The sequence below is a fragment of the Amphiprion ocellaris genome, chromosome 1, assembly GCF_022539595.1.
Source record: "Amphiprion ocellaris isolate individual 3 ecotype Okinawa chromosome 1, ASM2253959v1, whole genome shotgun sequence".
Classification (NCBI taxonomy): domain Eukaryota; kingdom Metazoa; phylum Chordata; class Actinopteri; family Pomacentridae; genus Amphiprion; species Amphiprion ocellaris.
The window spans coordinates 10,866,259-10,893,248 of record NC_072766.1 but is presented as its reverse complement, the minus strand read 5'-3'; the positions used below and the strand labels follow the sequence as shown (position 1 = coordinate 10,893,248).

The following is a 26,990-nucleotide window of genomic DNA, read 5'->3' as shown; positions in this document are numbered from 1 at the left end:
CAAAAGGCCCTGCAGAGGACTTCCTCTTCAAATGAGATGTTGAAGCCTTACAGAGACCAAAACTAGTGGTGTGTTCAGGCAGTGAAGAATTTCAAAAATGTGTCAGTGTAACACGAGCATGGTGTCTTTAAAATGGTCCACAAAGTGTGAGTACCAGTGGTTAACAGAGACACGTTTAATGCTAACAGATTACAGCATCCATTTACAGAGTTAGGAGTATGAGTTGTGTTATTTATAAAGGCATGGGCACAATGTACAAATACTATTTCACAAAAATACCCCACCCAAGTTATCCGATGTTTACTTGATAATAAGAGTACAGAGGACTGCAAAGGATACACTAAAAGTGCTGTCCCAGGTCAAGTGTTTTTGACCCATGTTTCCTGGTTTTCGGGTCAAATATTCACAGAATCTTCTTTCTAAATATGAACACAGCTTGTTAGCTATCACACCTGAATCCTTTAATGTTGGCCATCAATCCAGTTGCACTCCTTCAACTACAGAACAGAGAATAACAAAGACAGTAAGGCAAGACACTGAACACTTTATTAGGGTTGGGTGTTTCTTTTTGTCTTGCCTGTGTCTGTTAGTCTACTTTTTCTCTGCAGAGTAAAGAACTTCTTTCTGTAGCTGCAAACTGTCATTTTGTCCCCACCCAGTCAGAAGTGATTTATATCTATGGCTCATTTCCATGTGCAGTCATACATCAAAAGATGCTATCAGAAACACTTGCAAACAAAACAAATGCTAATATTTTAGACGAGCCTGTAAATTTACACCCTTGTAACTGCAAACACAGCAGGACTAACTATAATGCATCATGTCATGTGTTGCTGCTGACTGATCTCAGAGAACAAACAGAAAAGCGAAGCATCAACAATGTAACGCCATTTAAAAAAAAAAACAGACAATCCTGTACTACTCCTTTGTCATATGCTGTTTACGAGCTCACGAGTTGTGTGGGGGGGGGGAAATATGGGGAACGACTAGTGCAGCCGGTTTACTTGTTCAGTAAATGTTGATTTTAGTATTTTCATGTGATTGATTTCACAATCACACTGCAGAAATGAGTAAGAAAAAAATATTCTCATGTACTCAGAGCCAATATAATCACCACAGTGCTGATCAACCATAAAGCAGCATTGTATGCACTAATTCTATATACTCCTGGCCCATTTCTAATGTCTGTTACATGATGATAGACAGTCCATCACCACTGCTTTCTTTTACGTGTCCAACAGATTACCAGAGGCTGATGACGGTGGCAGAAAGCATCACGGCCTTAATGTTCCCCTACCAGTGGCAGCACGTGTACGTTCCCATTCTGCCCGCCTCCCTCCTCCACTTCCTGGACGCTCCTGTGCCGTATCTCATGGGCCTCCACTCCAATGGGCAGGATGATCGCACCAAGCTAGAGCTGCCCCAGGAGGTATAAACAAATAGTAGTCTCTTCCTGTAAAGAGTTTCAACTTTTCTCATTTGTTTGATTTGAATGTGTTTTGCTTGTGAAGGAACATTGAATTTCACAGCTGCAGTGATGTTGATTTTGAAAGCTGCCTATGCTGAACTTAGAGGTGTGAAGTGAACTGTAAATTCTATTTCTCTTTCAGTTACACTGATTACAAGTAAACATTCACTCATAATTGCTTTCTACGCTAGATGCAGTTTACAAGCTTGTTTCAAAATACAAACAAATGCGACGGGAATGAGTCCCTGCTTGTCTTTGATTATTGTGAGGACACAGACTTACCCACTTTTCAGGGTTTTAATTGCAGTCTGAACAAGCAGGTTTGTTGTTGTTATACTGCATAGGTAAGACCTTTGTTGCACTGCAGATACAGTGCTTCTTTTCACCCCTCTTCTGTCTGCATTTTTAAGCCCCATTGCAGTATTTAGTTACTTCAGATGTTTTGAACCTTGGCAGCTCATTCAAACCAAGTGTTTTGCTTCCTATTTTATGCACAGAAGTGTTGAAAATATTAGGGCTGGCCCAAATAGCAATTTCTGGTCTCCAGATATTTGGCCAGGAGGTCAAATTAACAAACCTAAAGAAATAAAAAAAATAAAAATAGGCTTTGTAATAATATTATGAAGACTCGCTTAAGTTGTGTCAAGCTGTGATAATGCCAGTGTTTTTGTGCATTAGGCTCAATGTTTTTTCTGTAGTTCTCTCTTCATTATCTTCTCTTCCTTGTCTTCCTTCAGGCTAATTTGTGTTTTGTGGACATCGATAATCACTTCATTGAACTACCAGAGGAGTTGCCCCAATTTCCCAACAAACTAGAGTTTATTCAGGAGATCTCAGAGGTGCTCATGTCCTTTGGCGTGTCTCCAGAGGGAAATATTCGCTCCAGTGACAGCCAGGCCAAATACCGGACCTTCCGATCTGTTGATATGGTCTCTGACAAGCGCAACGGCAACCTGGCCTCGCCCCTCAACTCCTACCTGCTGAGAGAAAATGAAACAATTGCCAGACTGCAGGCTCTGGTCAAAAGGACAGGTGTTAGCCTGGAGAAGGTGAGAAATGATGTAATCCTATAAATTCAAAATTGTACATGAGATACTAACCACAAGAAGTGCAATATGGTGCAGTAAATTATATAGTAAAGAGGCTTGATTTCCTCATTAATAGTGATAATAGAAGTAATTGAGAGTTGGATCTCAGTATTAGCTGTAAGGTCATCAAGATTCTCCTAACCCTACAGTGTTAAGTAAACAACAGATGTCTGTATGAAAAGAGATTATTGGCAGCAGAAAATTAGAAATTAATTAGAAATTATTAGGGCTGGGACTGTACCGCGTTAATGTCAATTAATTAATTACAGCGGAAAAGAACGCGTTAAAATAATAACGCAACTTGTTGCGCCCTCCTCAGTTCCCTCATTTCTGGCACACCGGTAACTCTGATGAACACTCCAGCCCAGTAGGTGGCGGTAATGAACCTAAAGTCTGTTTGTAGCCATGAAGAAGAAGCACAGGAAGCACTGAGTGAAGTCAGGCACTGGTGAACAGTGAAGGAAGATGAGATTGAGCTTGTTGGGCAGAAAGTTTTCCTTTTAAAAATCTTCCCGATGGCAGCTTGGATAAAAGCCTGGTTATGTGCAAATTGTACAACAAAGAGTTTTCTGATCACCGCAGCACTTCAAGCCGACGGTATCACCTCAATGTAAAACATGTTGCTGTTAGCACCAGAGCTAACGTTAGCTACGTTATTAAAAATATCTCTTTTAATAACTTAATTATGAAGTTTTTGTTTATAAAAAAATTACATAAATAAAAATTGATATTCCTATAAAAAGAACCATCAAAATTACACCATTTATCAGACCCAGAAAAGATGAAAACAGAATGAATCTCTGGATTTTCAACTTTCTGAAGCTCCTTGAACTACTTATGCTGATTTTATGTGCCATACAGTAGAAAAAACAACTAAATTCAGGCTTTAAGTCATCAAAATCACTTTTTTCTATATGTCCCATTTTTCTTTTTTTAAATAAATTTTTAATTATAAACACGTATATGTCTATTCATTGATTCAACTGTCAACCACAATTTTATTTGAATTGAAAAACTTCATTTATTGTGTCAAATATTGCTGTTTGACAAAACTGCAATTAATTGCGATTAATTACAAAGCCTGTAATTAATTAGATTAAATTTTTTTAATCGAGTCCCACCACTAGAAATTATATTTAATGACTTCACAGTAAAAATATTTACTAAACATTATTATGCCTCAAACTCAGTGTTATTTCAATTTTTAAATGTGGGTTTGTTAATACAAAAACATTTTCATTTGGAATTGATGTCTTCTTTATATTTTGCCAATTTTTAAATGATGTAGTGAATAAAGGTGTTGAGAGGAGCAAAGGTATATTTAGAAAGAGGACAGTAATCAATATTAATGAACTGAAAAAGTGCAAACTTTTATTGTATTCTAAGTTATCATCTGCATTACTGCAGTAAAGGCCAGAAAACAAAGGGGGAGCCCCATTTTAATACTGAACTGACTAATGTTCTGTCAAAACAGGAAAGGAGAAACTGATGTTTTCAGTGTGTATTTTTCATAAAAATTGTGGTTTAAATTTTCAAAACTGTTATTTCGTGCTTGGGTGTTTAGTTTTTTCATTATATTTGAATAATAACTGTAATTTATACTTATATATTATTTAAATACGGTTTTAGAGGAGAGATTCCTCTTTAACTGTTCTCTCATCAAGTTAATGGAGCAGGAAGCTTCTACAGTGTCACTCACAGTGGCATGTTGTCTTAAACAGGTTTTCTCCTTCAGATAGGTGACTTCATCACTTCAACTCATCGGCTCTGGTAGCCTTTGAAGAGCTGCTGGTCGATATCTTACAGCTAGATGACAGAAACCATTTAGAGACAGATTTAGTTGACGTCTGTAGCGTCTCATTTCCATTTGGTTTGAGAATTTTACAAATACTCGTAAATAATGTGATGAAGTACACCCTCCAAAGGCCGATTGAATGATGAATGAACTGGTACTCGGAGAAAGTTTCTAAATGTACAGTCTAATCAGCTTATGCACTTATAGCCAGCATTAGCTTTCTATGAATGGATTAGTGCGTCATCTGTGTATAGTTTTCCTGCTACAAGGTCAGACCTTACTTATAATTAGTCTTATCTGAACTCCCTGCTGAGTTTCAATTAAAGAAACAAGGCAGTGATTAAATAGATTCCTGGGCCATGTCAGTGAACTGCAACATTTGTTATGCGTAGACGTAGTGGACAGCCTTCTCTGTGTTATTTTAACCTCCTGTCATCTGTCCAGATGACCTGCTGACATGCTAAAAAAAGAATTTCTGTTTCATTTTGATTTAGGGTATAAATCAAAACACACATCCTTGACTTCCTTTCCCATAACCCGGCTGCTTAATCAGCAGCCTCGATAACAGACAGATAAGGTTGGAGGGGAAAAAAACGGTTCGGTTTTCTTTCTCACATGCTTTTCCCTTTTTTCAAGCCTTTCTTTATTGTGCGTTATAATTCATCAAAATCTGTAATTACAAAGTGTGGTAATGAATGTTTGTGCACATCAGCTGGAGGTGAGAGAGGATGCCAGCAGTTACAAGGATGCTCGGGCTCAGTGTGACGAGGAGGAGCTGAAGATGCACCAGCTCAACATCCAGGTGCGCGAGGTCTTCGCCAACCGCTTCACCCAGATGTTCGCAGACTATGAGGTGTTTGTCATCCAGCCAAGCCAGGACAAAGAGTCCTGGTTCACCAATCGAGACCAGATGCAGAACTTCGACAAGGTAAAGTGACTGTAGATAGCTTGTTGTTAGCACCGTATATGGTTGACTTTTATTTTGTTTAATAAATGGCACTAAATTTCCCCTTTCAAATTTTGTGCAGGCCTCCTTCCTGTCCGACCAACCAGAACCCTACCTGCCTTTCCTCTCACGTTTCCTGGAGACCCAGATGTTTGCCTCCTTCATTGACAGTAAGATCCTCTGTCATGACGATGAGGAGAAGGAGCACACACTGAGGGTGTTTGACTCGCGTGTGGATAAGATTCGCATGCTGAATGTTCGCACACCCACGCTGCGTACCTCCATGTACCAGAAATGCACCAACATTGAAGAAGCAGGTAAGGAAAAAAGATCAGTCCTGAAAATCCTTGAATGGTGTAGTAACTGGACATCAAGTCATTTGCTGATTTCTGTTGTAGTTTGTAGTCTATTGTGGTTATGTTTTCTGTACCTCTAAGTAATCCTTGTGACTTTATAGATTGAATTGGAACAGTTGTTGTTATTTACAGCCATAATTTGTATTGGGGTATACCAAGATTAAAAATACTATTAAGCTTGCACAACAAAATTCTATTTTAAGGCTTTTAAGTCAGCTAGGAAACTGAGCTAAAGGTCAGTATTTCAGATAGTCATCAGACAGTGCATACATCTTCCATTTGTATCCGCAATTGCAGTATAAAATCCTTAATTGTAGCTACTAGATGAAACAAAAAAGTCGTAGAATTGTTTCCTGTGGTTAGCTTCTCATGCAATATGTTAAAATCTAGTCCAGCCACTCATCTCCATGTGTCATGGTCTTGCATCAAAATAAAAGAATTCAGGCTTAAAAATCGTTCATGAACTTGCACCTACTTTGGCTAACCAGCTCAATCATGCCCCCTGCTGGCCATTTTTGGTGTCCCGTCTCCTGCGCTTCACCTCTCAAAAGCAGAGGCATATTATTTGAAAGATTCTAAATGTGAGAGTATATGTTTCTTCCCTTATGTGTGATTTTATTCTACTGGAAGACACCTATTCTGACTTTCTTTATTAATTTTGAGGAGCTATTGAATTAACGGGCTCCACAAAGTGTTTATACAAAGAAATTGTTTAAAGCCATTCTTAATTTATATTAAAGGGAAAATTCAGTTGCCCTTTCTATCCGTTTCCCATTGTGGGACGTAAGAATTGTCATCCTTTAAACTTTTCACTACAAGTCTTACTAAAGGAACAAGCTGATAACATTTTTTGTTTTTCCTTTTGTATATATGTGGGAGGGAGGTTAGGTTTTTAGTTTTGTTTGTAAGTGTGAAGGAAAAGGATACATAAAATAGAATGGAACAGAAAAAGAAAATCCTTGAAAGCTTTGAGGATTTCAGAAAAAATAAAAATGGGATTTTGAGAGCTCTTGAACATAATTGGATTGCTCTCAAAACTCTCCAACATTGCACTGAGCTGGCACACAGCTATCTTGACTTGTCTGTGTCTTTGGATAAAAACCTCTTGTACTGTGATTGGTTTTCCCTAATGAAGGCAAAGGTTATACTTTGAAAATGAATATCTTCACCACAGTATCCTTTCAACAATAAAACATAGACCTCTGTAATGTTTAGTTCTGACCCTGTGTAAAAGCCAAATAATTTTCAATTTAAAGTTTTGTGAATGTAATTATAGAAAGACCTTAAAAGTCCTGTAAAACTCATTTAATTTGAAGTTTCAATGAGTGTGGTCATGAATTAATATGAAGGGGAGAACTGCTGACAGACATGAAGTTTTACTCTGACTTGTAATTGCTGTCTTGTTTTCAGATAAGCTGTTAAAAAAGCGATATGAAAAAACTGATTTTGTCGCTCCTGGACCTCGTGCTATTGGGCAGAAGAATGACAAGACTGAGACTCGTAATATTTGTTCTCATTAGCTCGAACATCCCTGGGTGGCAGCTCTTTGAATGAGTGTGCAATGCACTTCGTGAGGCACACTCACAGAGGATGGAAATGGCTCATTGGACCTTGTGCACATAATAACTCACTGTAATAGTGTTCTATGCAGTAAACAAAAAAGTGCTAAATGTATATTTCTCACATTTTGCTGAAATTTAGGACTCCTCTGTGAGAGCCTCTGTGCGTTGCAGACATGACAGCCTTTACCAGCGTTGGTGAACATGATCTGTTTAACAATTCCAAGCTTTATCATTGATCTCCAGGTGAACTTGCAGCATGCAGGTGAATGGGTGGCGATGAATTCTGTCTGAAGTCTGTACTTTTCCATCATTTTTAATGCTGCATTTCTACATTTTCTGTATCTCTCACCTTGTCTGCCTTGTGCCCGTTCGCTGACTTTCGGAAGTGTCCTTATTAAAGTTGATTTTATTACTCTAAACTCATGGGTGCTTTAGTCAACACAGCCCGTGTGTGGGTGTGTTGTCGATCAGGCATCAGAAAATCGCTGTCTAAAGCTGCATTCTTATGACTCTGGGCTGGTTTCCTTTGAATGAAAAGAACATCTATTCTGAGCCTTTTCTCTGTCACTTCTTCTGATTCTGTGGGTGGGAGGAATTTTTTTTCTTCTCAGTTTTAACATGTCTTTCTTCTGGTGTCAACCAGTTACTATATCTGAAATTAAAGGTGCTTAGTCATGGTTATCCTGATTTCTCAGCACAGAGCTGCTACAGAAGATATGAGATTCTAAGATGATGGATGAGAAGATATTAAAAAAAAAAGAAAATTACTTTTTTTTTGATGAAGGGATGTCAGGATAGCCCTCACTTGATACTTCATTTGTATAAATGGTAAGGACATTGGGGAGATTAACGAGAAGAAGATATTCACCTTGTAGAATTTCTTACTGATAACCATTTCATACTTTTTTTCCTCTACCACTCCTCAATGATTTGCTGTTGGAGTAGTCACTGGAATAAATACAAAATTCATAAAAAGATGATCTTGTAATATTTTGATTTTGCCCAAATCCAACAACACGTTGTTATGCCAAGAACACTCAATCACCCATCTTGGCAATGAAAGCACTGTGATTTCAGAAAATCAACGAAATGAATGAAAGGATGAATACATTCTGTAATCTCACTGCTGACTAATGCACATTTTCCACCTCTACATCTCCTAAACAGAAAAGGCCATTGAAATGAGAATTTCAAAGATCGACCACACCGCGCTGCACCCCCACCTGCTGGACATGAAGATCGGTCAGGGCCGCTATGAGCAGGGCTTCTTCCCTCGACTGCAGTCTGATGTGCTCTCCACTGGGCCCACCAGCAACAAGTATTTTAATATTTCACATTATGTAGTCTATATTTAAGATAAATGAACCTTTATCGCCAATATTTTATCTATACTTTAGCTCCACAAAGCTGATCGAAGGTGTGCTGTTTTGTGCTACAGATATGCCAAGAGGAGTGCTCCTGCCCAGTGGAGGAGGAGGGATCGACAGAAGCAGCACGCCGAGCACCTTTATTTAGATAACGACCAGAGAGAGGTGAGAGGTCGCCACGCTGTTTTCTTTTCTCAGCTCATTCATACAGACTGACAGCCTGAGCTTTGTTGTCTGTGTTCATTTTGCATGACCTGTTCTGTGTTTGCTTTATTTTGACTTCACTCTCACCATCTTGTCTGTTCTCCCACCCCCTCTCACGCATGTCGTCACTGTCTTTTTTTTTCTCTGTTTCTCTCTTGCACTCACGCTCCCACACTCTCAGCATGTAGAGTGTTTGTTTCCGGAGCTGCAGCTCCTGCTGTTTCTTGACTACTACTGGCTCTCGCAGTCCTTCAAGCCCTGTCTAAAGTCGGTGACTGTGGACGTGGTATGTGTTGGTTGTCCACAGACCCCATGTCCTATCAACAGATGTGGTCTTTACCTCCCCTCTGCTTCCTAAACTTCTTGCAACTGAGCTTTATATGAAAATATTGTACATGACATTTTCTAGGCTGTGTCATGTTTGGGATTAGGAAAGGTGGAACCGATTTCTCCCATTAATACCCTAATAGATTTAGGTTTAGTTTGATGAACACTGTTATTGCTCCTTTCACTTCTGTTTACTAGTTTTTAGATTGTAGTTATTACAGGTCATATGTGTAAAAATCTATTCTTTCAACTTGTGAATTGCTAGATTGACAACCATTCAAATGATTGATTGGGAAATTATGTTCATTATTTTTTACTGTAGAACAAACAACAAACTGTGACTCATCGTTGCTCTGGTATTCCCTCTATCTCAACCCTAAAGGGAGCTGTAGTTAGACAAATTTATATCACAAAGTGACATGTAGCAGCCTTTACTAGTTGATTTATCTGACAGAACATTTCTTGTATTTTCTGATTGAATCCTCTCTGTCTTTTATCAGAAATACATCCAGGAAGCCAGAAACTTGGGCACAACCATCCGACAGCCTAAACTGTCCAACCTGTCACCTTCTGTCATCGCTCAGACTAACTGGAAGTTTGTTGAAGGACTGCTGAAGGAGTGCAGGAACAAGGTTTGTGTATGACTGTGCTCTATTTGATTAATGTTGCTGTGATTGTTGCCATCCCTGCTGTGCCACATAATTTTATCTGATTAACGGTCATCACAATTTATAAACATCTATCAAAATGTTAAAATGGAGCTGGTTTTATTCAGAGTGAGTAGTGTGGAATGACGACCAACTTTCATGTGTCTGCTTTTAGTTTTCTATCACAGTTACGCTTTTTAAAAAAGTATTTTCAAAAGCACAAATGTTTGAAAATTAGAAATAACAATAGTTCTTTATTTTGATGCACAAAAATCTATCTTACAAATTGGCTAGTCTGAAGAAAGCAAACAGCACAAAATATTTCTCCTGCAATGTTAGTTCACTTTCTTTGTATAAGTATGCATGCCTGTTCATTTCTTTGGTTTCTCTGCAGACCAAGCGTATGCTGGTGGAGAAGATGGGTCGGGAGGCAGTGGAGCTGGGTCACGGAGAGGTCAGCATCACCGGTGTCGAGGAGAACACCCTGATTGCGAGCCTCTGTGACCTGCTGGAGAGGATCTGGAGTCACGGGCTGCAGGTTAAACAGGTCAGGAAAAAACAAATGACTGCTGTCACCTTGCGAACTGATTGATTCCCAACAACTGGGTGACTTACAGTCCTCTCGGTGCAAATAATGACACTATGGTGTGTTTTGTCCTGAAGGGTAAATCTGCCTTGTGGTCCCACCTGCTGCACTACCAGGACAGCAAAGAGAAGACGAATGCAACCCCGGGTGGTTTGGGACCGCCAGGTAAACGCTAAAATCCTCTCATCTGATGAAATCATTTAACAAACTGGTGATTTTTGTTATAATTACATATCCTGTATTTCATGCCAGGTTTCATTCATGACACTGAGAGACGTAAATCTGACGGGGGTGTATCCGCCATGCCGCCTCTGAAAGTCTCCCTGATCCAGGACATGAGGTGAGAAAGACTGCAGCAATGTGCATGTTGGTGAAGGAATAAAGGAGGAATAATTCATTTCATTCAATGTACCCAAAGTTGTACAAATCTATCAGCTGTAGTCACCATCAGACAAATGTATTTTAGACTGATACTGCCCCCCTGTGGTAGACCATCAAACAAACCCTATTTAAAGTGAGACGTTCATATGATTAGTGACTGTTTACACTGAGTCTTTGTATCCATGGGGGGCTCACAGGTTTGTCACAGGGGCAAAATGAGTAACAATTTAAGTTTCCAATGGACATTCTTAAACTAGTGCCTCTACAGGTAGAGGGAACACAGTTCAACAACAACCATATGCTGTAAAATTTGGGGGTTTGTGCCTCCATGTTTGTCTTATGTTTGATGTAACATTTGTAACTTTGTCAGTAATACTAGATAAAAGCGAAGCGCCACAATTTTCACAAAAGTTTGCTGTGAAAAAGTTTTTATAGCTTCAATAATGCAACATCTCAGCACCTGAAACACTGATACCATCCCAACACCAATGTTAGTAGCACAAATTGCAGACTAGGATTCTAGAAACATAATCATTTTACACAGTAATACAGATTTAAAATGTTAAATCACAGGCTTATCTATACAGCTTTTCTTATTATGGCTGAATAGTCATTAAAAAAAATGTGTACTTGTATGTTTGTTGGTCCACTGCATTAAACATTCAAGCAAACCACTGTTAAACATAGTATGAAATTTTATAGTTATGTAATAAAGTATGTTTAGAAGCAATTATCAAATCCAGAAATTACAAAGTGCTTTACAACAGCCAAGCATAGGGTAGTAAAGTATGGTCAGATAAGGAACAAAATAAAATATATATGTACACATGCATTTCACAGAAATATATTGCACGTTGATTTATGCACAGACACATAAAACAGGATTATATGGCCACTTTTAAAGAACTGTTTTGAAGAAAATATAGATTTTGAGAGTCTGAGATTTTTGGTCAGCTTAGTCCACAGTCATAGTGTTGCTACAGTAGAAGCTCTGACCCCTTTTTGAAGTATTTGTCAGTACTTTCACCTTCATTACATAGTGGACAGAGAGACATGCGACTGCAAATGAGGGGTATGAGGGAGGAAGCTACATGCAGCAAAAGTCACTCCAATTATGTGACCACCATCTCAGACCCTTAGGCCAGCTTCCTGCCCCAATTTGCTCAAAATGTTGTACTCCAGTATATTTTATACTCGTAAAAACACTGAGCCTTTCAGTGACACTGACAACTCCTGAGGCGCACCTGCATGCTTCAGCACACGTATGTGTATTTGTGATGGCAGCCATCACTCTGATCATGTTATCTACTGTAACCAGCCAGGAGTGAGGAGTCGGGTCTTGTGTTGCGTGGAAGACGCAGAGTGAGTCTGTGTTACAGCGTGTTACTTCCAGCCTAATTACCAGACCCCCCGCCAGTCTGACTGAGCGGAGAGGAGGAGGGTCAACATAGGCCACAAACACACAGCTCTCCTTATAGATAGACCCTCCTCCACACTCGCATAAACGTCTGTAAACACACCCTGTCACAGAAGCAACCATCAGCATCCCATAATGAATTTTAATAATTGATTGTATAGTCTTAACAGGCAGTAAGTGTGTTAATATTCAGATTTTAAATCTTATCAGATATGATGCCAACAATTCATATCTGTGTTGCACTGTTTTGTTTTTTTTCAATTTAAGAAAGGTATCAATAACAGCACACATATTCCTAGTAGTTGTTTTCCACTGTTGCCATGGAGATAACGAGAAGAAAAAACTGGGTTACTTAGTGTGAGTGAGCGCCGAGAGCGGAGACAGGGAGGGGGATGGAAGGTGGAGAAGGAGACGTGAAGAGCGTATGGCACAGGTGGAGTGGAAGGGAATGTGTCTGGACATCAGAGACATGATAGTGGCTCGGAGCGGTGACACGGGATCGACTCCACTGTGGTGAAAACACCACACAGGGAAAACTGAGACTTCTCTGTAGCCACAACAGTGACAGACATTTGTAGTGGTAGTGCTTAAATAATTAGTCACCCATTTAATTAGTCGTTTTACATAGATTGCAAATTCGTCAATTGCCAACAATTTTGCGGATTGCTGAATATTTTAGGTTGTGTTTTTTTTTTTTTTTTTTAAATCAGGTTTAAAATCTACAAATGAAAGGATTTTCTGTTTTTTTGCGGCTTTCTTTGCTTAACATCCTTGGAAGTTAAATACTGTTTAGATTTTTCACTACTATATGGACAAAACAAGCTTTTTGAAGCTGCCATTTGATGAGCTTATATTAAAAGATTTTAACATTTTAAGGACATAACTAATTTTAAATCCATCCAAAACGGCAGATTTATTTATTATCCAAACTGTTATGTTTAGACAGCTCACATTTAGATAACAGACTTGCGTATAAATCTTTATAAATCTATTTCCTATCACCATGATGGTTCCACAGACGGACAATAAATTAAAGGTATATTAATGCCAAATATCAATGACTCCTGTAATAATGCTGCTTTTAATTATTGTTCATCCCTGCATACAATTGTCATGATTTTTCATTGTGTGATGATGCATCAGTGCCTCTCCCCTACTGATCCCTAAACTTTTATTTGCAGACACATCCAGAATATAAGTGAAATCAAGACAGATGTGGGCAAGGCCAGAGCCTGGGTCCGCCTCTCTATGGAGAAGAAGCTGCTCTCCAGACACCTGAAGCAGCTACTTTCAGACCACGAGCTGACAAAGTGAGCAAAACAACACACTGACGAAGTTCATACACTTCTGTCTATTGCAATTTGAGTATTTATCAGGCAGAGAGCATCACCAGTGAGTAAGTCATGCTGTGCTGTGACATTTTAAAGATCACTGAGCATCTTGTGCTACCTCTGATTTGTTCTTGTCTTGACCTTCTTTCTATGCTCGTGGAGGAATGTCTGTCTCATATGTAATGAAGACGCTGTGTGATCTAGCCATTTATAATACATTAACTCTTTTCAAATTGCACAGCATCATACTGTAGCCCACCGCTACATAAATAATGCACAGCCTTGTTCATAATTAATATCAGAGTGGTGAACTGGGTCAGGGGGATTTCTGTCTGCCACTGTGACCTTACAGTGTCATTTCTTCTACCTGATAATGAACAAAATATACTTTTTTATCCATTTGTTATGCTCCTTATACAGTTCAGGAGTGTTTATCTGTTGGGTAATTTTAAAGATAACAGAAATTGTTTAATCTTTGCGAGTATAAAAATTAATTTTTTTGACAATCTTTTATTTCCCTTCAGAAAACTGTACAAGCGCTACGCCTTCCTGCGATGTGATGATGAGAAGGAGCAGTTTCTTTACCACCTCCTGTCTTTTAATGCTGTCGATTACTTCTGTTTCACCAACGTCTTCACAACCATCAGTGAGTCCTATTTTGGTATTAAAACTCCCATGAACTAGCAGATTTTTTATTGATTTGAATTCACCGCGTAACATTTCTGTTATCCCTCTCTCTCTCCCAGTGATCCCTTACCATGTAGTGGTTGTTTCCAGTAAGAAGCTCGGCGGGTCCATGTTCACAGCCAACCCTTGGGTGTGTGTTTCTGGTGAGCTGGCAGAGACTGGAGTCCTGCAGGTCCCCAGGAATACTCTGGAGATCACTTTTGAGGTTCGTGTTGAGTCTCACATGAAGAACAATTTCACTGTATAAGAACTTGGGTCTCGATTTTGTAGTTTCGTCTTCATTTATGTTGGTCTGGGAATACAGCGAAAGGCAACAAACATGAGTGGTTTATACATCAGATTGGAGGTTAACAAACCAACTTAAAATGTTAGTAGTAGTTTTACTGGTCATCATTGTTTCTGCAGTGGTTTCCCTCATCACTTCTGTTCCTTGTCATGTTTGATGTCTTTTCCCTCAACAAATTCTAGGTAGAAATGATGACCTAATCTGCACAAAAAAATTGTAACAAGCCACAATCGTCCTGTATCTCTACAACCTAGTGTGTTGTTTTGACTGTAATTTGTGGTTTGGGTGTTTGACATCAATGTGGTTTCCTTTCTCTCAGTGCCAGAACCTGGGCAAACTCACCACAGTGCAGATGGGTCATGATAACACGGGGCTCTACGCTAAGTGGCTTGTTGAGTGTGTTATGGTCCGCAATGAGATCACAGGGCACACGTACAAGTAAGTATACCTCATGAGGGAAATTTACAGAGTATTGTTTTGACCAGATGGTTGTGAAAAGATGAACAAATTGTGAAATTGTCAAATAGGTTTCCATGTGGCCGGTGGTTGGGGAAGGGAGTAGATGATGGCAGTCTGGAGAGGATCCTGGTGGGAGAACTGATGACCCCCAGCACAGAGAATGATGAAAGGATGTGTCGCACGCCGCCAATGCAGCAGTCTCCAGGGATGATGAGGAGATTTGTTACCATCTCGCCAAACAGCAAACCAAGTGAGTTACTCAGCTGCATAACCATAAGTCAGCCTGTAGTCAACTGTTAAGTATCTTCCACACACATTCATCTTAATACTTACATTTGTTTACAAAAAAAATCAAATGCATGAATGATAAAACACAATGACAAATAGATAAAACATGGATGAGAGTTTTGTCTCCCTGTGTCTGCCTGCATTGTCTCACAGCATCTTTGTTTGCCCTGGTTTTTCCCTCATCCAGAGTTAAACACAGGTCAGATCCAGGAGGGAGTGGGAGAGGCCATCAACGGGATTGTGAAGCACTTCCACAAGCCGGAGAAGGAGGTGGGAGACGGCAGTCTAGACAGGCCCAAACATGTAGTTCTATTATTCATTGCAAATGAAAAGAAACAGCTGTCTGCTCTGGTGGCCTCAGAGCCTCCTCAGTAACTGCAGGCTATGTGGTATATAGCAATTCAAACCTAGCAGATAAGAATTTATGCTGGTGTTTGGAAACTGACCTTATTCCTGATCATCTCACAGGCTTAGAGTGATACCTGTTATTTTTCCTGTTCTAGATGGACAACATTAATCATCAACACTGATAATTATTACATAGTAAGGCAGGTGCAGTGATAACCGCAATTCAAAGGAGATGTCTGTTGAAGGTTTTTAAAGCGCATTGTCACTAAACTGTTTATTATAGGCTTAAAGAGTCATTCATTAAAAAGTACAAAGGCATTTGCAGGGAAATCCCCCTCACTTTTGCTCCACCTCCTTCACAGACAGACAAGAACAATGAAGGGGGACTCCTAAAAAAAAAGTCTTTAAAATTGAATGTATTTTGTTGTGTTGTTGTGCCTGTTTCTATGTTTATAATGTATGTATACAGTCATGGATAGTATTTCTGTCAGGTCACACTGACATGATGGCCTGAACACAAGCCTCTCACCTTAACTAAATTAAATTAACACACTTGCATCATTCATCACATATTTGATTGCAGGTCCATCTCCTCATAATGATGCATTAATTGAAAGTTTGATTTAAATATGAATTTTAAAGTCACCTGTGATAAAGCTGTGTGCACATTCAGACCTCTTTTTAGACAAGATATTTGGCTGCTGGTTTCAATAGTATAATGGATGAAGAAAAGTACTCATTTGTAAGAAAACAAAAACAACCTTAAGTTACCTTGAATCACCTCCAACCACATCCATATGATTTTTTTCTCTCCACAGAGAGGCAGTCTGACACTTCTCCTCTGTGGGGAGTACGGCCTCGTCTGGGCTCTGGAGCAAGTTTTCCAGCACGGTTTCAAATCACCCCGACTCTTTAAGAATGTCTTCATCTGGGACTTCTTGGGTAAGGACTTCAGCCGTATCAAACCAGCTCTAGACCTGAAGTGTACACAGTAAAAAGTTTGTCAGCGGACTCCTAATGGTTCCATGTTTTCATAGTTTTAAAAAGTAGGAGATCATTCATTAAGACCTTCTTTGGCCGCACAATCTGGTTCATGTTCAAATCATTTATACGATACTGAAAGTGCTCTACTATAAGAGAAGAAGACAATGACACAAAAAATCACCTTAAACAACTCATCCTTATCGATGCCAGCCGAGCAATATCAGTTGAGTAACATGAGATTGAGATGAAAAGCTTCAGAAACAACATATAAGTAGGACTTGGACGAAGATATTTTTGTCAAGAAAGGCAAATATTTTGCAGTTACCTTTCTGCATGAAACTGATGAGGTATTCCTTCATATTACTGTGTGATGAATTATTAACTAATTTGTCTATTAATTTTCTTGTAAACAGAGAAGGCACAAGTGTACTTTGAAAGTGCCGAGCAGCGGGAGGCGACTCCAGATGAAAACTGGCAAACCAGAGTGCGCCACTTCTGCCGCTTCATGCGCGCCATCAACAACACATCAAGAAACATTGGAAAGGATGGGAAATTCCAGATGCTCGTCTGTCTTGGCGCAAGGTGGGCAGGCAGCGCTCTTTCCCTCTGTGGCACATTTAGATGCAATAAACATTATTACCATTGTTGCAGATGAGAAATGAGTTTATTACACAGCTGTGGATCCACTGCTCTATTCCTGATCTGCATCCTGACCAAGAAAAAATGAAATTCATAATTTGTAATACTGAAAATAGTCCCTTCTTTGAGAAGTCTAGAAGTACATTTTACTGGATTTTTTATAGGTTGAATTTGTTTTATTTAATAGAAATTATGCTCTTTGTCACAGTCCTAATACAGAACAAACTGATGTGCTTCATAGAGAGCATATAACTATTGCTAATTTTCAACTCTTGTCTCTAGTTGGGCTTTTACACACAAAGTACCATTAAATGTACACCTTTCATTCTCATAAGACCACAAACTTGGCAGCACAATGAAATAATAAAATACATTAATTGTGATGCACAAAAAATTAATTACAATTAACTAACAATAGCTACAACGCTGGTATGCTTTGAGGCAGTCCTTTTCTGTTGTTGTGAAAGACTGTGTGTATATATTTGCATTATATATAAAGCTCACAGTCCTTTATTTAAAAAGCTGATTGTCCAGATTTAGATATGTGATGTGGTATTTTACATTTAGTCCTTCCTGTTTAAGAGTGTACGTGCCTCTTATACAGATCTTCACTCTGGGTTTTTTTTCTACTAATGACTTCTCTGCACAGGATAGTAGTATTGACACAATTATTTAATCAAAGAAAATTAATTACCTTGACAATTTGAATGTTTACGCTGTAAAACGGAGTCGTTGCACCATCTTGAATGTGAGGATTTCTTGCTTTTCTTTGTCTTATCAGTTGGATGCGTCTGGGTTTTTCACTGTTGATCAGGAAAGTTATTCAGAGATACCACATTTTGACAAAACAATAATGTAATTAAAGGAAACACATTAATTGATGATGAAAATAACTACAGTCTGATGTTTTCTTTTACATTGCCTGTTTTAAGTTTTTTTTTTTTCATAATTGTAACGTGATTAGCTGTAGTGTTAAGCTCTGTGTCTTTTTCTCTCAGGGACCATTTGCTGCATCACTGGATCGCTCTGCTCGCAGACTGTCCAATCACTGCTCAGATGTACGAGGACACTGCACTGATTAAGGACCGCTCGTTGGTAAACTCTCTGATCAGAGTACTACAGACTCTGCAGGAATTCAACATCACCCTGGAGGCTTCGCTCGTCAAAGGTGTTGGTATCTAAACCAACTTACCACCAGTTATACTTGACCAGGAAGACCTCTAGGGACCACTAAAAAGAATAACAACCTTTTATATGCAGGAACAGACTTGAATAAAGGACACTTTCTGGCTTATATTAAAGCTACTGTTACATTTGCCATATATTAAGTGCAATGAGCCTTTCAAGATATGTTGTTATTTTTATCCTCAATGATGTTGCCATTAGATGTTAAAAATATGTTTTCTATTATGAACCATGATTTTCACATTATTGACGATGACCTCCTTGTGCTATAATGTTTTACTGAAAGCTAAATATTTTCATTGTTATCGTGAACTGCTGACAATGGCTTTATTTAAGGGAAAACGATGATCAAAACTGTTAATATATTTTCAGAGAAAAACAGTATTATTTTGTTAAATCGGTCAAGTTGCTTGCTCTGGTGTCAACTCCGAATTCAATGTCATAACGCAGAGCTTAAAGCAAATGATGTAGAAGTATGCTTTATAAGTATGTGTATGGCAGGGAGGTTTGTAGAATGGAAGATGATTCACCCACATAGGACTAAAAAGGCTGTTACATTTGGGCCTTTCCCTAAAAAAGTAAAAGTATGCAAATCTTTCACATGGAATACCTTTAGCAGAGAAAATGATCCTTTTTGCATGATAATAAGACTGTGTGGCTTAAGCCTATATCCAGTGATGGACAGTATATTCAGTTGGAAAATACCCCAAGTCTTGTGTTCCAGACACAAGTGCACCAAGAGATGCTTGACCCAGCTTTCTGTGCAAAGTGGATCACAAGGACAGCCTTCATGTAAATACCTCCAACTAGCCCTTTCCCCTACCATCGTTACAGCCCTCATACTACATCTGCCCTCTTCTCTGAACAAGAACTGTATAATGATCTGAATAGACCCCTTGTGATGAAGGATAATCTCCTGCTTCTCATCTTGGAAACAAAAAGGACTGCCCCTCCCCCCCGATTTTGTCATCATGATTTCTTGCTATGCAATATCCACAAGAGAAAATCAAAATATTACTGGGCCCCTCCTCCGTTATATACATCGAACTTTACCGTGCAGATCAAGAGATTTGATATGTGATGGACTTTTTTTCTGTGCCAACAACGTCTGGAATGACTGTGTTGTACTCATCTGTGTACGACCCACACATGAGCATCTTGGGAGATATATATTTTTGTTTTCCAATACAGTTGTACATTTATTGACATAGCTGTGTAATGTAGTGTTTACTAAGTGAGCAACAGTGTACAGTGTAAAAAAATATATTAAGAATAAATCATCTGTAATGCATTAAAATGGACTTACCAGTTGTTCCTCAATAGATTTATATTATCTGCTGAGTGAGTCGCCTTGACTAAGAAAATTTAGATTGCTTTAAAAAATGGTTTCAACTGAATGTGAATATTAATATTTGTATTACTGATTTTGCTTTCAAACATGATTATGTGAATTGGGCTCTGCAAAATGTTTTTAGCAATATTTTCCAAAAGTTTATAGAGCAAATGGTTTATTAATTAAATGTAGTTAAATTATGATCATATTGTGCTGATTAATTGTTAATATAAATGACTAGTTAATTGCAGCCAGACGTGTAATCTTGATAGTTGTTGACCAACTTATGCTGCTGAAGTGATTGTCATTAAAAAGAGATTTAGAAATAAAACTTTAATATTTTGATGTATATTTAAAGTTAAAACAAAAATTTCAGTTGTAAAATACCACAGTCACGAATTATGTTTGCTTTAACAAGCTGTTTGTCGATTTAAATTGTCCGCTGACTGTGCTTTCTCAGCTGAAAAAACGTAAACAAACTCGTTCGCGCCATGTCAGAGAGCTGTTTTTCTTTAAAGGCGTTGGCCCGGTGATTTATGGGATTTTGAGTTTAAAGCAGGCCGACATCACCGCGGTTTGCCGCTCGTTCACTACACCTCCCATCATTCATATCTTCCGAGGAGTCCAAGAGGATCGCTGTGATTGGTTGGACCCAGGTTCAAACCCAACGGCTGCACTCCTTATATGGTCATTTACGCTCAGCCTTTTCATTCCGGCTTTTTATGCAAATACATTTTAATGACCAGCTGTATGCGTGCAGTCGTAGTAAGAGCATGCGCAGTACGTGAAAAGAACACGGCGAAGATTCAAAGTTTTTGTTCAGTAAGTGCACTCTTACTTCTCTTGTACAGAAATTACATTTATGAGCTTTTACTAATTTGTTCTGTGTGATGAGACTGGTGGTGTTGCTGTGTTATCGTAACCTGACGTGTGCGTTTCCAGTTGCTGCGGGCTGCATGTACAAAGACTTAACCGACCCGACAATGGGATAACGTGGAAGTGAACGAGAGCGTGGCGTGGTGATGGTAGCAGCGTCGGCTAGCTAGCATGCTAACAGCTAACAACAATGAGCCATATTTGGCGCTCTAGCGGGCAAAAGTTCGAATTTAAAGGGAAGGGTGGCTTTATCGCAACTTTTTGTATTTTGTTAAAATTTTGACAACATGCACGAATTGTGCCTAGCTGATGAATGTGTGTTAAGTATTCACCCGTAATTCAACGAATAGCCCGGTAGCTTTTTGTTTCTGCACTTCAGAAAGCGCTGCTGCCCGCTTTTTGTTTCGGATTATCCCCCGCAACAAATAGACGGCGAAACAGCGTCTTATAACAGAAAAAAACAATTGTACTCATCATTGTATATTCGTGAAAGTTCCAGTTAGTGCACAAGTGTTCAGAAAGAGAGCATTCACGCCAATTGCCAATAGTAAAACGGTACTTGTGTTGTGGGTGTAACGTCGGTGTGAATCTCCGCACGTTTAGCGGACGGAATGTTTGAAAGTTCAGGACGCTGTTTCAGATGCTCAGCTTAACTTTCTTGCTCATTGAATTATATTTCTGAGATAACACAGCCAGTATCGCTCGGTTAAAATGTGAATGTGATTTCAAGTGTCGTCTGTTTTTGGGGTGTTTTGGCGTTCATGTGACTTGGCTTTAAATTCCTTAAGATACTTGAATGACGTCGCTTTAGTCTAATTTAATCAGTCTTTTTCATCCGCTTGTGCACTGTTTATTTAATGCACAGATACTTTAAAGCCGGATTCTTGCGAGATTTCTTTGTAATTGTGGGTTTTAGAGCAGTTTGCTTGTATCTGTATGTGTGTGCGTGTTGGGACCGCCCCCTTTCAACAGCACAGCGCACAACTGTCTGCACACATCCATGGTGCTTTTTACGGGGGTTGGGGCAATTACCGACCGTGTGCTTCTTACCCTTGCAGGTTTTTTTCCTCATAACACTGACCAACAAATAGACTATGTTTGGCTTCCATAAGTCAAAGATCTACCGGAGTAACGACGGCTGTTGCATTTGCAAGACCAAGTCCTCCAGTTCACGTTTCACAGACAGCAGCCGCTATGAAGAGACGTTCAGACTGTGTTTTGGGTAAAGCTTTCATTCATTCATCTTGTGTGTTTGTATGGTCATTAATCTGCATGTTTATTGCTCATGTGAATCAGATTAGATTTCCGCGTCAGGATGTTATCAGCAACATTTTAAATGGTGTTCAATTCATTTTTTAAGGCTCTCAGAGGATCGTGTTGGAGACATTTGCAATGCATGTGTGTTACTGGTGAAAAGGTGGAAGAAGCTGCCTCATGGCTCCAAGAAGAACTGGAACCATGTAAGTGATGCCCGCCTATGGTAGCGAGCGTCATATTTGTGTTATCTTAAGAACTTAGATGGATTTCCTGACATGTTTTTGCCTGATCCGACTCAGGTGGTGGATGCTCGAGCTGGTCCCGGATTTAAGATGACAAAACCCAAGAAGATCAAGAACAGCGACGGAAAGAAGAAAAGCAAGCTAAGGAAGCTTCACAAGTTAAAGAGACAAAGTAAGTTGTTTAATATGTTAACTAGTAGCACATATGTGTTGAGGATTTCTGTTATGGATTTAAATGTAAACTGAATGGGACACTTAAGAAAAAAATGTCTATTTCACTAACACAAATATGTGCTATTTCATTCTGCATCAGTCTTAAGTTTGGTATGATTTTCTTTGCAGCCTAAAACTGTCTACCTCATTAAAAATGATTGTGTAGCAGCATCTTGTGGCTCTTTGGATTAGGGCATGCAGTGTAACTGCGGTGTTTTAGGATGCACATTGGTGTCAAGAGACATGTAGAGAAGTCATTAAAAATGTAATTTACTCATTTGAGTTTTTAAAAATCTGAATATTTGATTTTTTTTTTTTTGTCTTGTGTGGCAGTACACTTGATGCGTTTGGGGTTCCGACTGTTATTTCGACACAACAAGTAGATTAGCTTCCAAAAATAAGTAGGAGAACAAATAAGCAGCAAGTGTTGGGAGTTTTTGCTTGAGAATAACAATTCACCAATTATTCAGATAGCTGCTGGTTAATTATCTGTCAGACAACTAATCAATTAAATGACTAATTGCTCTTGGGCTCTGGAGAAAATGTGCATATTTGGCTGGTTGATATAGAGGTTTTTTGAGAACTGGCAGATTAATAGATAATGAATATATTTGGTATTTGTTGCCCCAGTATGAATCTAGATTGTTTTTACCAACATGCTACTTAGAATTATTTAATGCATATTTTTCCTAAAAATATAAAGAAGGTACATACATTTTACAAATAACTATCAATTGGAAAGTCATTTTGCAGTTTTTCTACTAAATGCTATGATGGTGTTTAACTGTTTCCTTTTTTCCAAGCAGACTCAGACGCCCACAGCACAACCTCCAGTGTGTCCCCAGCCCAGTCTCCCAGTTACAGCAACCAGTCAGATGATGGTTCAGACATCGAGTCCAAACGAAGACGCTCCACTCCTTCCATCTTCTCTTTCTTGGATCGCTCCTACTGGAAGAGGCAAGCAACTGTGTTCCACTGTACGACAAGACAAAATGAACTCTTTGTCTGTTTTTAATGTGATGAATAACACCTTTTTTCTCTATTCAGGCAAAAGGTGTGCTGTGGAATTGTCTACAAAGGTCGGTTTGGAGAGGTGATTATCGATCCCCGACTTTTCAAGCCCTGCTGCAGTTCCAAAAAACAGAAGACACTGACGTCCACACAAGTGGCCACACACATGCCGGACACACTTGGTCCACAGCTCCCAGAAGACATGAAAGAAACCTGGTGAAGGCTTATGTTGAATCCCCCTCTAAGGGTTATCCATGGCATCCACCTGGATTTGTCTCCAGTGGCAGACCTCTCATTTCCACTTCCGCTAATAGTTAGTTAATTAGATGTTACCTGTCCATGTAATCTTCCTTTTTTATATGGGTTTGTTTGCTTTTTTTTACTTTTGTATAGAGTAATTTTTTAATTTTTAATTTTTTTTTTAATAGAAAGCACAAAGGAAAAAAAATATGGGCATTAGCGTTATTTATAGAATGAGGAGACAAATTTTGTTCAGGCTCCCTTTTTGATTCTGAATTATTTTTGGTTATTTTGTACTAAGTGATCAGCTTTTTGTAAATATTTTTGTCACTTTTTGATACATATCAGAACTGTTCTATTTTATTTTTTTTTTTATTTTTTTTTACATAATTTGTTAAATTGTAAGTGTGCATATGAAAGACACCAGCTATTTCTAATACCAGCTTTCTCTGTGTTGGAGTGGCTCTTCAACATGTTGCTTCAATGTCTTGTCCTAAGTGTTTGCTCCATATGTGCAAATGAGTGATTCTGTTAGATTTTGTTTTTAGTACACAAATGGCTTTCGCTGACACCATTGATCATTAGTACAAGCATCCTCTCTGAATTTAATGATCTTTTCATGTGTAACTAGGTAAGAACACATTATTTCTCAGATATGTACACAGCTTAAGCATGCCACAATTTTGAAACACTCTATTTTAATTTTGTTCAGCAGTTTGTGCACATTGACTTGGATAGATATGGTTAGCCGATGCATGCAGTATGTCTCCTCTGCCTTTTGGAATGACAAAAGTGATTCATTCATTTCTTTTGTATAGTCTAGAATCAAATGATAATGCATGTTGTAAAGCAAATGTTTTTAAAGTGGATTTTGTAAATACAGTATTTTGGCTCTTGGTACATCCAAACCTTTTTAAATTACAGGAATGGAAAACCACTACATCTGTTTTAAGAAAAACTGCTTTTGTGTGTCTGAAAGGTGCTGAAAACGTATTTTTATGCTAAGCCAGTTTTATTGCATTTTCACATCTCATTTTCTTAGACACATTTCTCTAGAGGCATGGATTGCTGAAGCCTATGCTCTGTGCAGAAATATGTGTAAACTGCAGGGAAAAGTAGAAATTTAATTGCAGCGTCAGCGAGCTGCAATATTACTACTCTGTTTTATCGCTGTTGACCGAAACCGAAGGTACATGAAACACGTGACCGAAGTTTTATGGTCGCTCTACAATTTAGCCAGAAAAAAAAGTGCTCTAGGAGTAACGTATTTGTGGTTGTCATTACTGTTATTCATCGTTAGAAACAGCTGTCAAAAGTTCAAACTATGCAGACATTTTGAATGTGATAAGTGCTATGGGGCTGTCTGTCACTTTTGCTATTAAAGTATTAAGTGACGGATCCTTACTCAACCAAATTGGCTTGTAAAAAGCATCCATTAATTCAGCAATAATGTTGCATTTTCCAAATCATAAGTCATTTTTTGTCAAGATCATTCTCATGTATGTCATGTTAAACTAATGCTCAGATTGCACAGTTTTTGCCATTGAGCATACTGTCTCAAATTAATACTGCAGTGACAACGGTTGCGTTTTTTGTTGTTTTTATGTTATTGTAACCAATCTCAAGCGAAATGAGTTGACGGGCAATGCTCTGTAAAGTTGCTTAATATATAAACGCTTCTACGGCAGGGTAGTTAAATGCTGAACATGTTTATGATTCTTACCTAAAGGAGAAATGCTGCTTCCTTTTTAGCTGAAGAATAAGCTTGTTTTTTGTCCTTAGGGAGTTGCCATATTGTTTTTGCGAGGTACATTTGGGATGTGAGATGTGCCTTAATGAATTACCTGACCTTTCCATTATGATTCCTATGTAATTTATATTTATTTATTACAAAACCTTTTTTTTAACTGAAATTTTGAGATAACTGGTGTAGAGCCTTTCAGAAAGTCTGTTTTTAATTTTGTGCACTTCCTTTGAACATGAAATGTATGTTTTTTTTTTAATGCTTTTTTTGTATTCTGTGCCACAAAGTAGCTCTGTAATATAAATAAAAAAGTAGAGAATAAAATCGGCCTGTAATATTTGACTGTGCCAGCAGGTGGTGGACAAGAGCTAAGAAGAGGTCAGCTTTTAATCAACATGGTTATGCATACTGAAGATTTAGCTGTGGTAGTTTGTAATGTCTCTGTTGGTCACTACTTAGTTGGTTTATAGATTTTAATAACATTTTGTGACCCAGTTTAGAGCACTGGTATATACTCAGAGAAATGAAGCTGGAAGTGGAGCTATATTAAATTATATAATGATGCCAGTAGAAGAACCAGTTTTAGTTCCACAAAGAACCTTCTAGCAAGAGGTAAAGTTCTTCAAAGAACCTTTAAAAAATGATTCCTTTGGGGACCATAAATGAAGCTCTAAAGAATTTAAGCCAAAATGTGGTTCTATTTTGATATCAGGACTTGGTAATTGTTTCGTTAATTTTAAATTTAAAAAACGTAATTTGTAACAGTTTGCAACATTTCTGGGTCTTTTCCATTGGGTTAGATTAACCAATGATTGAGAAAATACTAGACATATTATTCAATAATGAAAATAATGATTAGTTGCAGCTCTACTTTCATGTTATCTGCCACAACACAAATAACCCCAATACCTTAATGAATCACATAAATTTATTAACGCACCCTGATACTCTAAATCAGGGGTGTCAAACATACAGCCTGCGGGCCAGAACCGGGCCGCCAGAGGGTCCAATCCAGACTGCAGGATGACTTTGCAGAGTAAAAATAACAGAAGGGAAAATGAAATGAATACTTAATGTGAAAATATTTAAAGACATTGAACATTGTGCAATATGACACAACTTTTTATGTATTTTTTGTGTATAAATTTTCTACATTTACAAGGCATGGGGACAACTGAACCTTCTTCCATAATAGTGTGTCAGTTCAGGAGGTTAGATTACTGCACACACGTGGATATGAATATAAATTTAAAATTCTTTCTACATCTTGACAAGTTGTTTTGATCATAAAGTCGAATATTATATCGTTGAGTTATAGATACCTGCCACAAAATATTTTGTGCCTCTGTAGATGCACTGTGATCTGTAAGTTGTAATTCACAAATGATAAACTGAGGCATAATATTGTTGAAATTGCACTTATTTTTCTTTAAACTGTTCAGGTAAAAGAGTTCATTAAATGCACTAAAACAAAGGTAAATATTTGGCGCTATCATTATTTCTAGGTTATTATGTTATGATTTTACTGGTCTGGCCCACTTGAGATGAAATTAGCCTGTATCTGAACTAAAATGAGTTTGACACCCCTGATCTAAATGAAGGAGCTCTTCAATTGCTGATGGCACTTTGAAGAGCCACTTAAGAACCGTTATTTCTCTGGAGAGTAGCAGTACTATACAGAATAACAGCTTCATCCACCAGGCTGTCAGGATGCTGAACTCTA

At 38.4% G+C, this 26,990-nt stretch overlaps 2 protein-coding genes across 8 annotated transcripts in view; both read left to right on the top strand.

Moving 5' to 3' along the window:
• Positions 1–19,652, top strand: part of dennd5a (DENN/MADD domain containing 5A) — a 36,879-nt gene extending 17,227 nt beyond the window's left edge. For 2 of the 6 annotated variants that reach the window (XM_035940915.2, XM_035940914.2), the window contains 21 exons: positions 1,242–1,429; positions 2,206–2,517; positions 5,064–5,279; positions 5,380–5,614; positions 7,064–7,153; positions 8,383–8,533; positions 8,654–8,747; positions 8,968–9,072; positions 9,614–9,745; positions 10,155–10,307; positions 10,424–10,511; positions 10,599–10,686; positions 13,326–13,454; positions 14,000–14,121; positions 14,222–14,367; positions 14,768–14,886; positions 14,976–15,157; positions 15,383–15,465; positions 16,362–16,485; positions 16,941–17,109; positions 18,165–19,652. In XM_035940915.2, coding sequence (XP_035796808.2) covers positions 1,242–1,429; positions 2,206–2,517; positions 5,064–5,279; positions 5,380–5,614; positions 7,064–7,153; positions 8,383–8,533; positions 8,654–8,747; positions 8,968–9,072; positions 9,614–9,745; positions 10,155–10,307; positions 10,424–10,511; positions 10,599–10,686; positions 13,326–13,454; positions 14,000–14,121; positions 14,222–14,367; positions 14,768–14,886; positions 14,976–15,157; positions 15,383–15,465; positions 16,362–16,485; positions 16,941–17,109; positions 18,165–18,348 — 3,110 coding nt within the window. In that variant the 3' untranslated portion in view covers positions 18,349–19,652. The remainder of the gene's footprint in view (positions 1–1,241; positions 1,430–2,205; positions 2,518–5,063; positions 5,280–5,379; positions 5,615–7,063; positions 7,154–8,382; positions 8,534–8,653; positions 8,748–8,967; positions 9,073–9,613; positions 9,746–10,154; positions 10,308–10,423; positions 10,512–10,598; positions 10,687–13,325; positions 13,455–13,999; positions 14,122–14,221; positions 14,368–14,767; positions 14,887–14,975; positions 15,158–15,382; positions 15,466–16,361; positions 16,486–16,940; positions 17,110–18,164) is intronic. The other 4 variants (XM_023294128.3, XM_023294130.3, XM_035940917.2 and 1 more) reach the window with 3 other exon arrangements.
• A 737-nt stretch (positions 19,653–20,389) lies between these two features.
• sinhcafl (SIN3-HDAC complex associated factor, like) lies at positions 20,390–25,591 on the top strand. Of its 2 annotated transcripts, XM_023294133.3 has the most exons (6): positions 20,390–20,506; positions 21,619–21,782; positions 21,921–22,020; positions 22,117–22,231; positions 23,076–23,229; positions 23,320–25,591. In XM_023294133.3, the coding sequence occupies exons 2-6, from the start codon at positions 21,655–21,657 to the stop codon at positions 23,501–23,503; spliced, it is 681 nt and encodes a 226-aa protein (XP_023149901.1). In that variant the 5' UTR covers positions 20,390–20,506; positions 21,619–21,654; the 3' UTR covers positions 23,504–25,591. The 2 variants fall into 2 exon arrangements, with proteins under 2 accessions (XP_023149901.1, XP_023149902.1); XM_023294134.3 differs by lacking the exon at positions 20,390–20,506 and having other exon boundaries at positions 20,543–21,782; positions 23,079–23,229.
• The last annotated feature ends 1,399 nt before the right edge of the window (positions 25,592–26,990 follow it).

Bases quoted from the DNA above. Each gene is read 5' to 3' on its own strand.
- sinhcafl (XM_023294133.3), top strand. From the start codon at position 21,655: ATGTTTGGCTTCCATAAGTCAAAGATCTACCGGAGTAACGACGGCTGT. The intron at 22,232-23,075 runs GTAAGTTGTTTA...CTTTTTTCCAAG, and splicing joins TCACAAGTTAAAGAGACAAA to CAGACTCAGACGCCCACAGC. The intron at 23,230-23,319 runs GCAAGCAACTGT...TTCTCTATTCAG, and splicing joins GATCGCTCCTACTGGAAGAG to GCAAAAGGTGTGCTGTGGAA.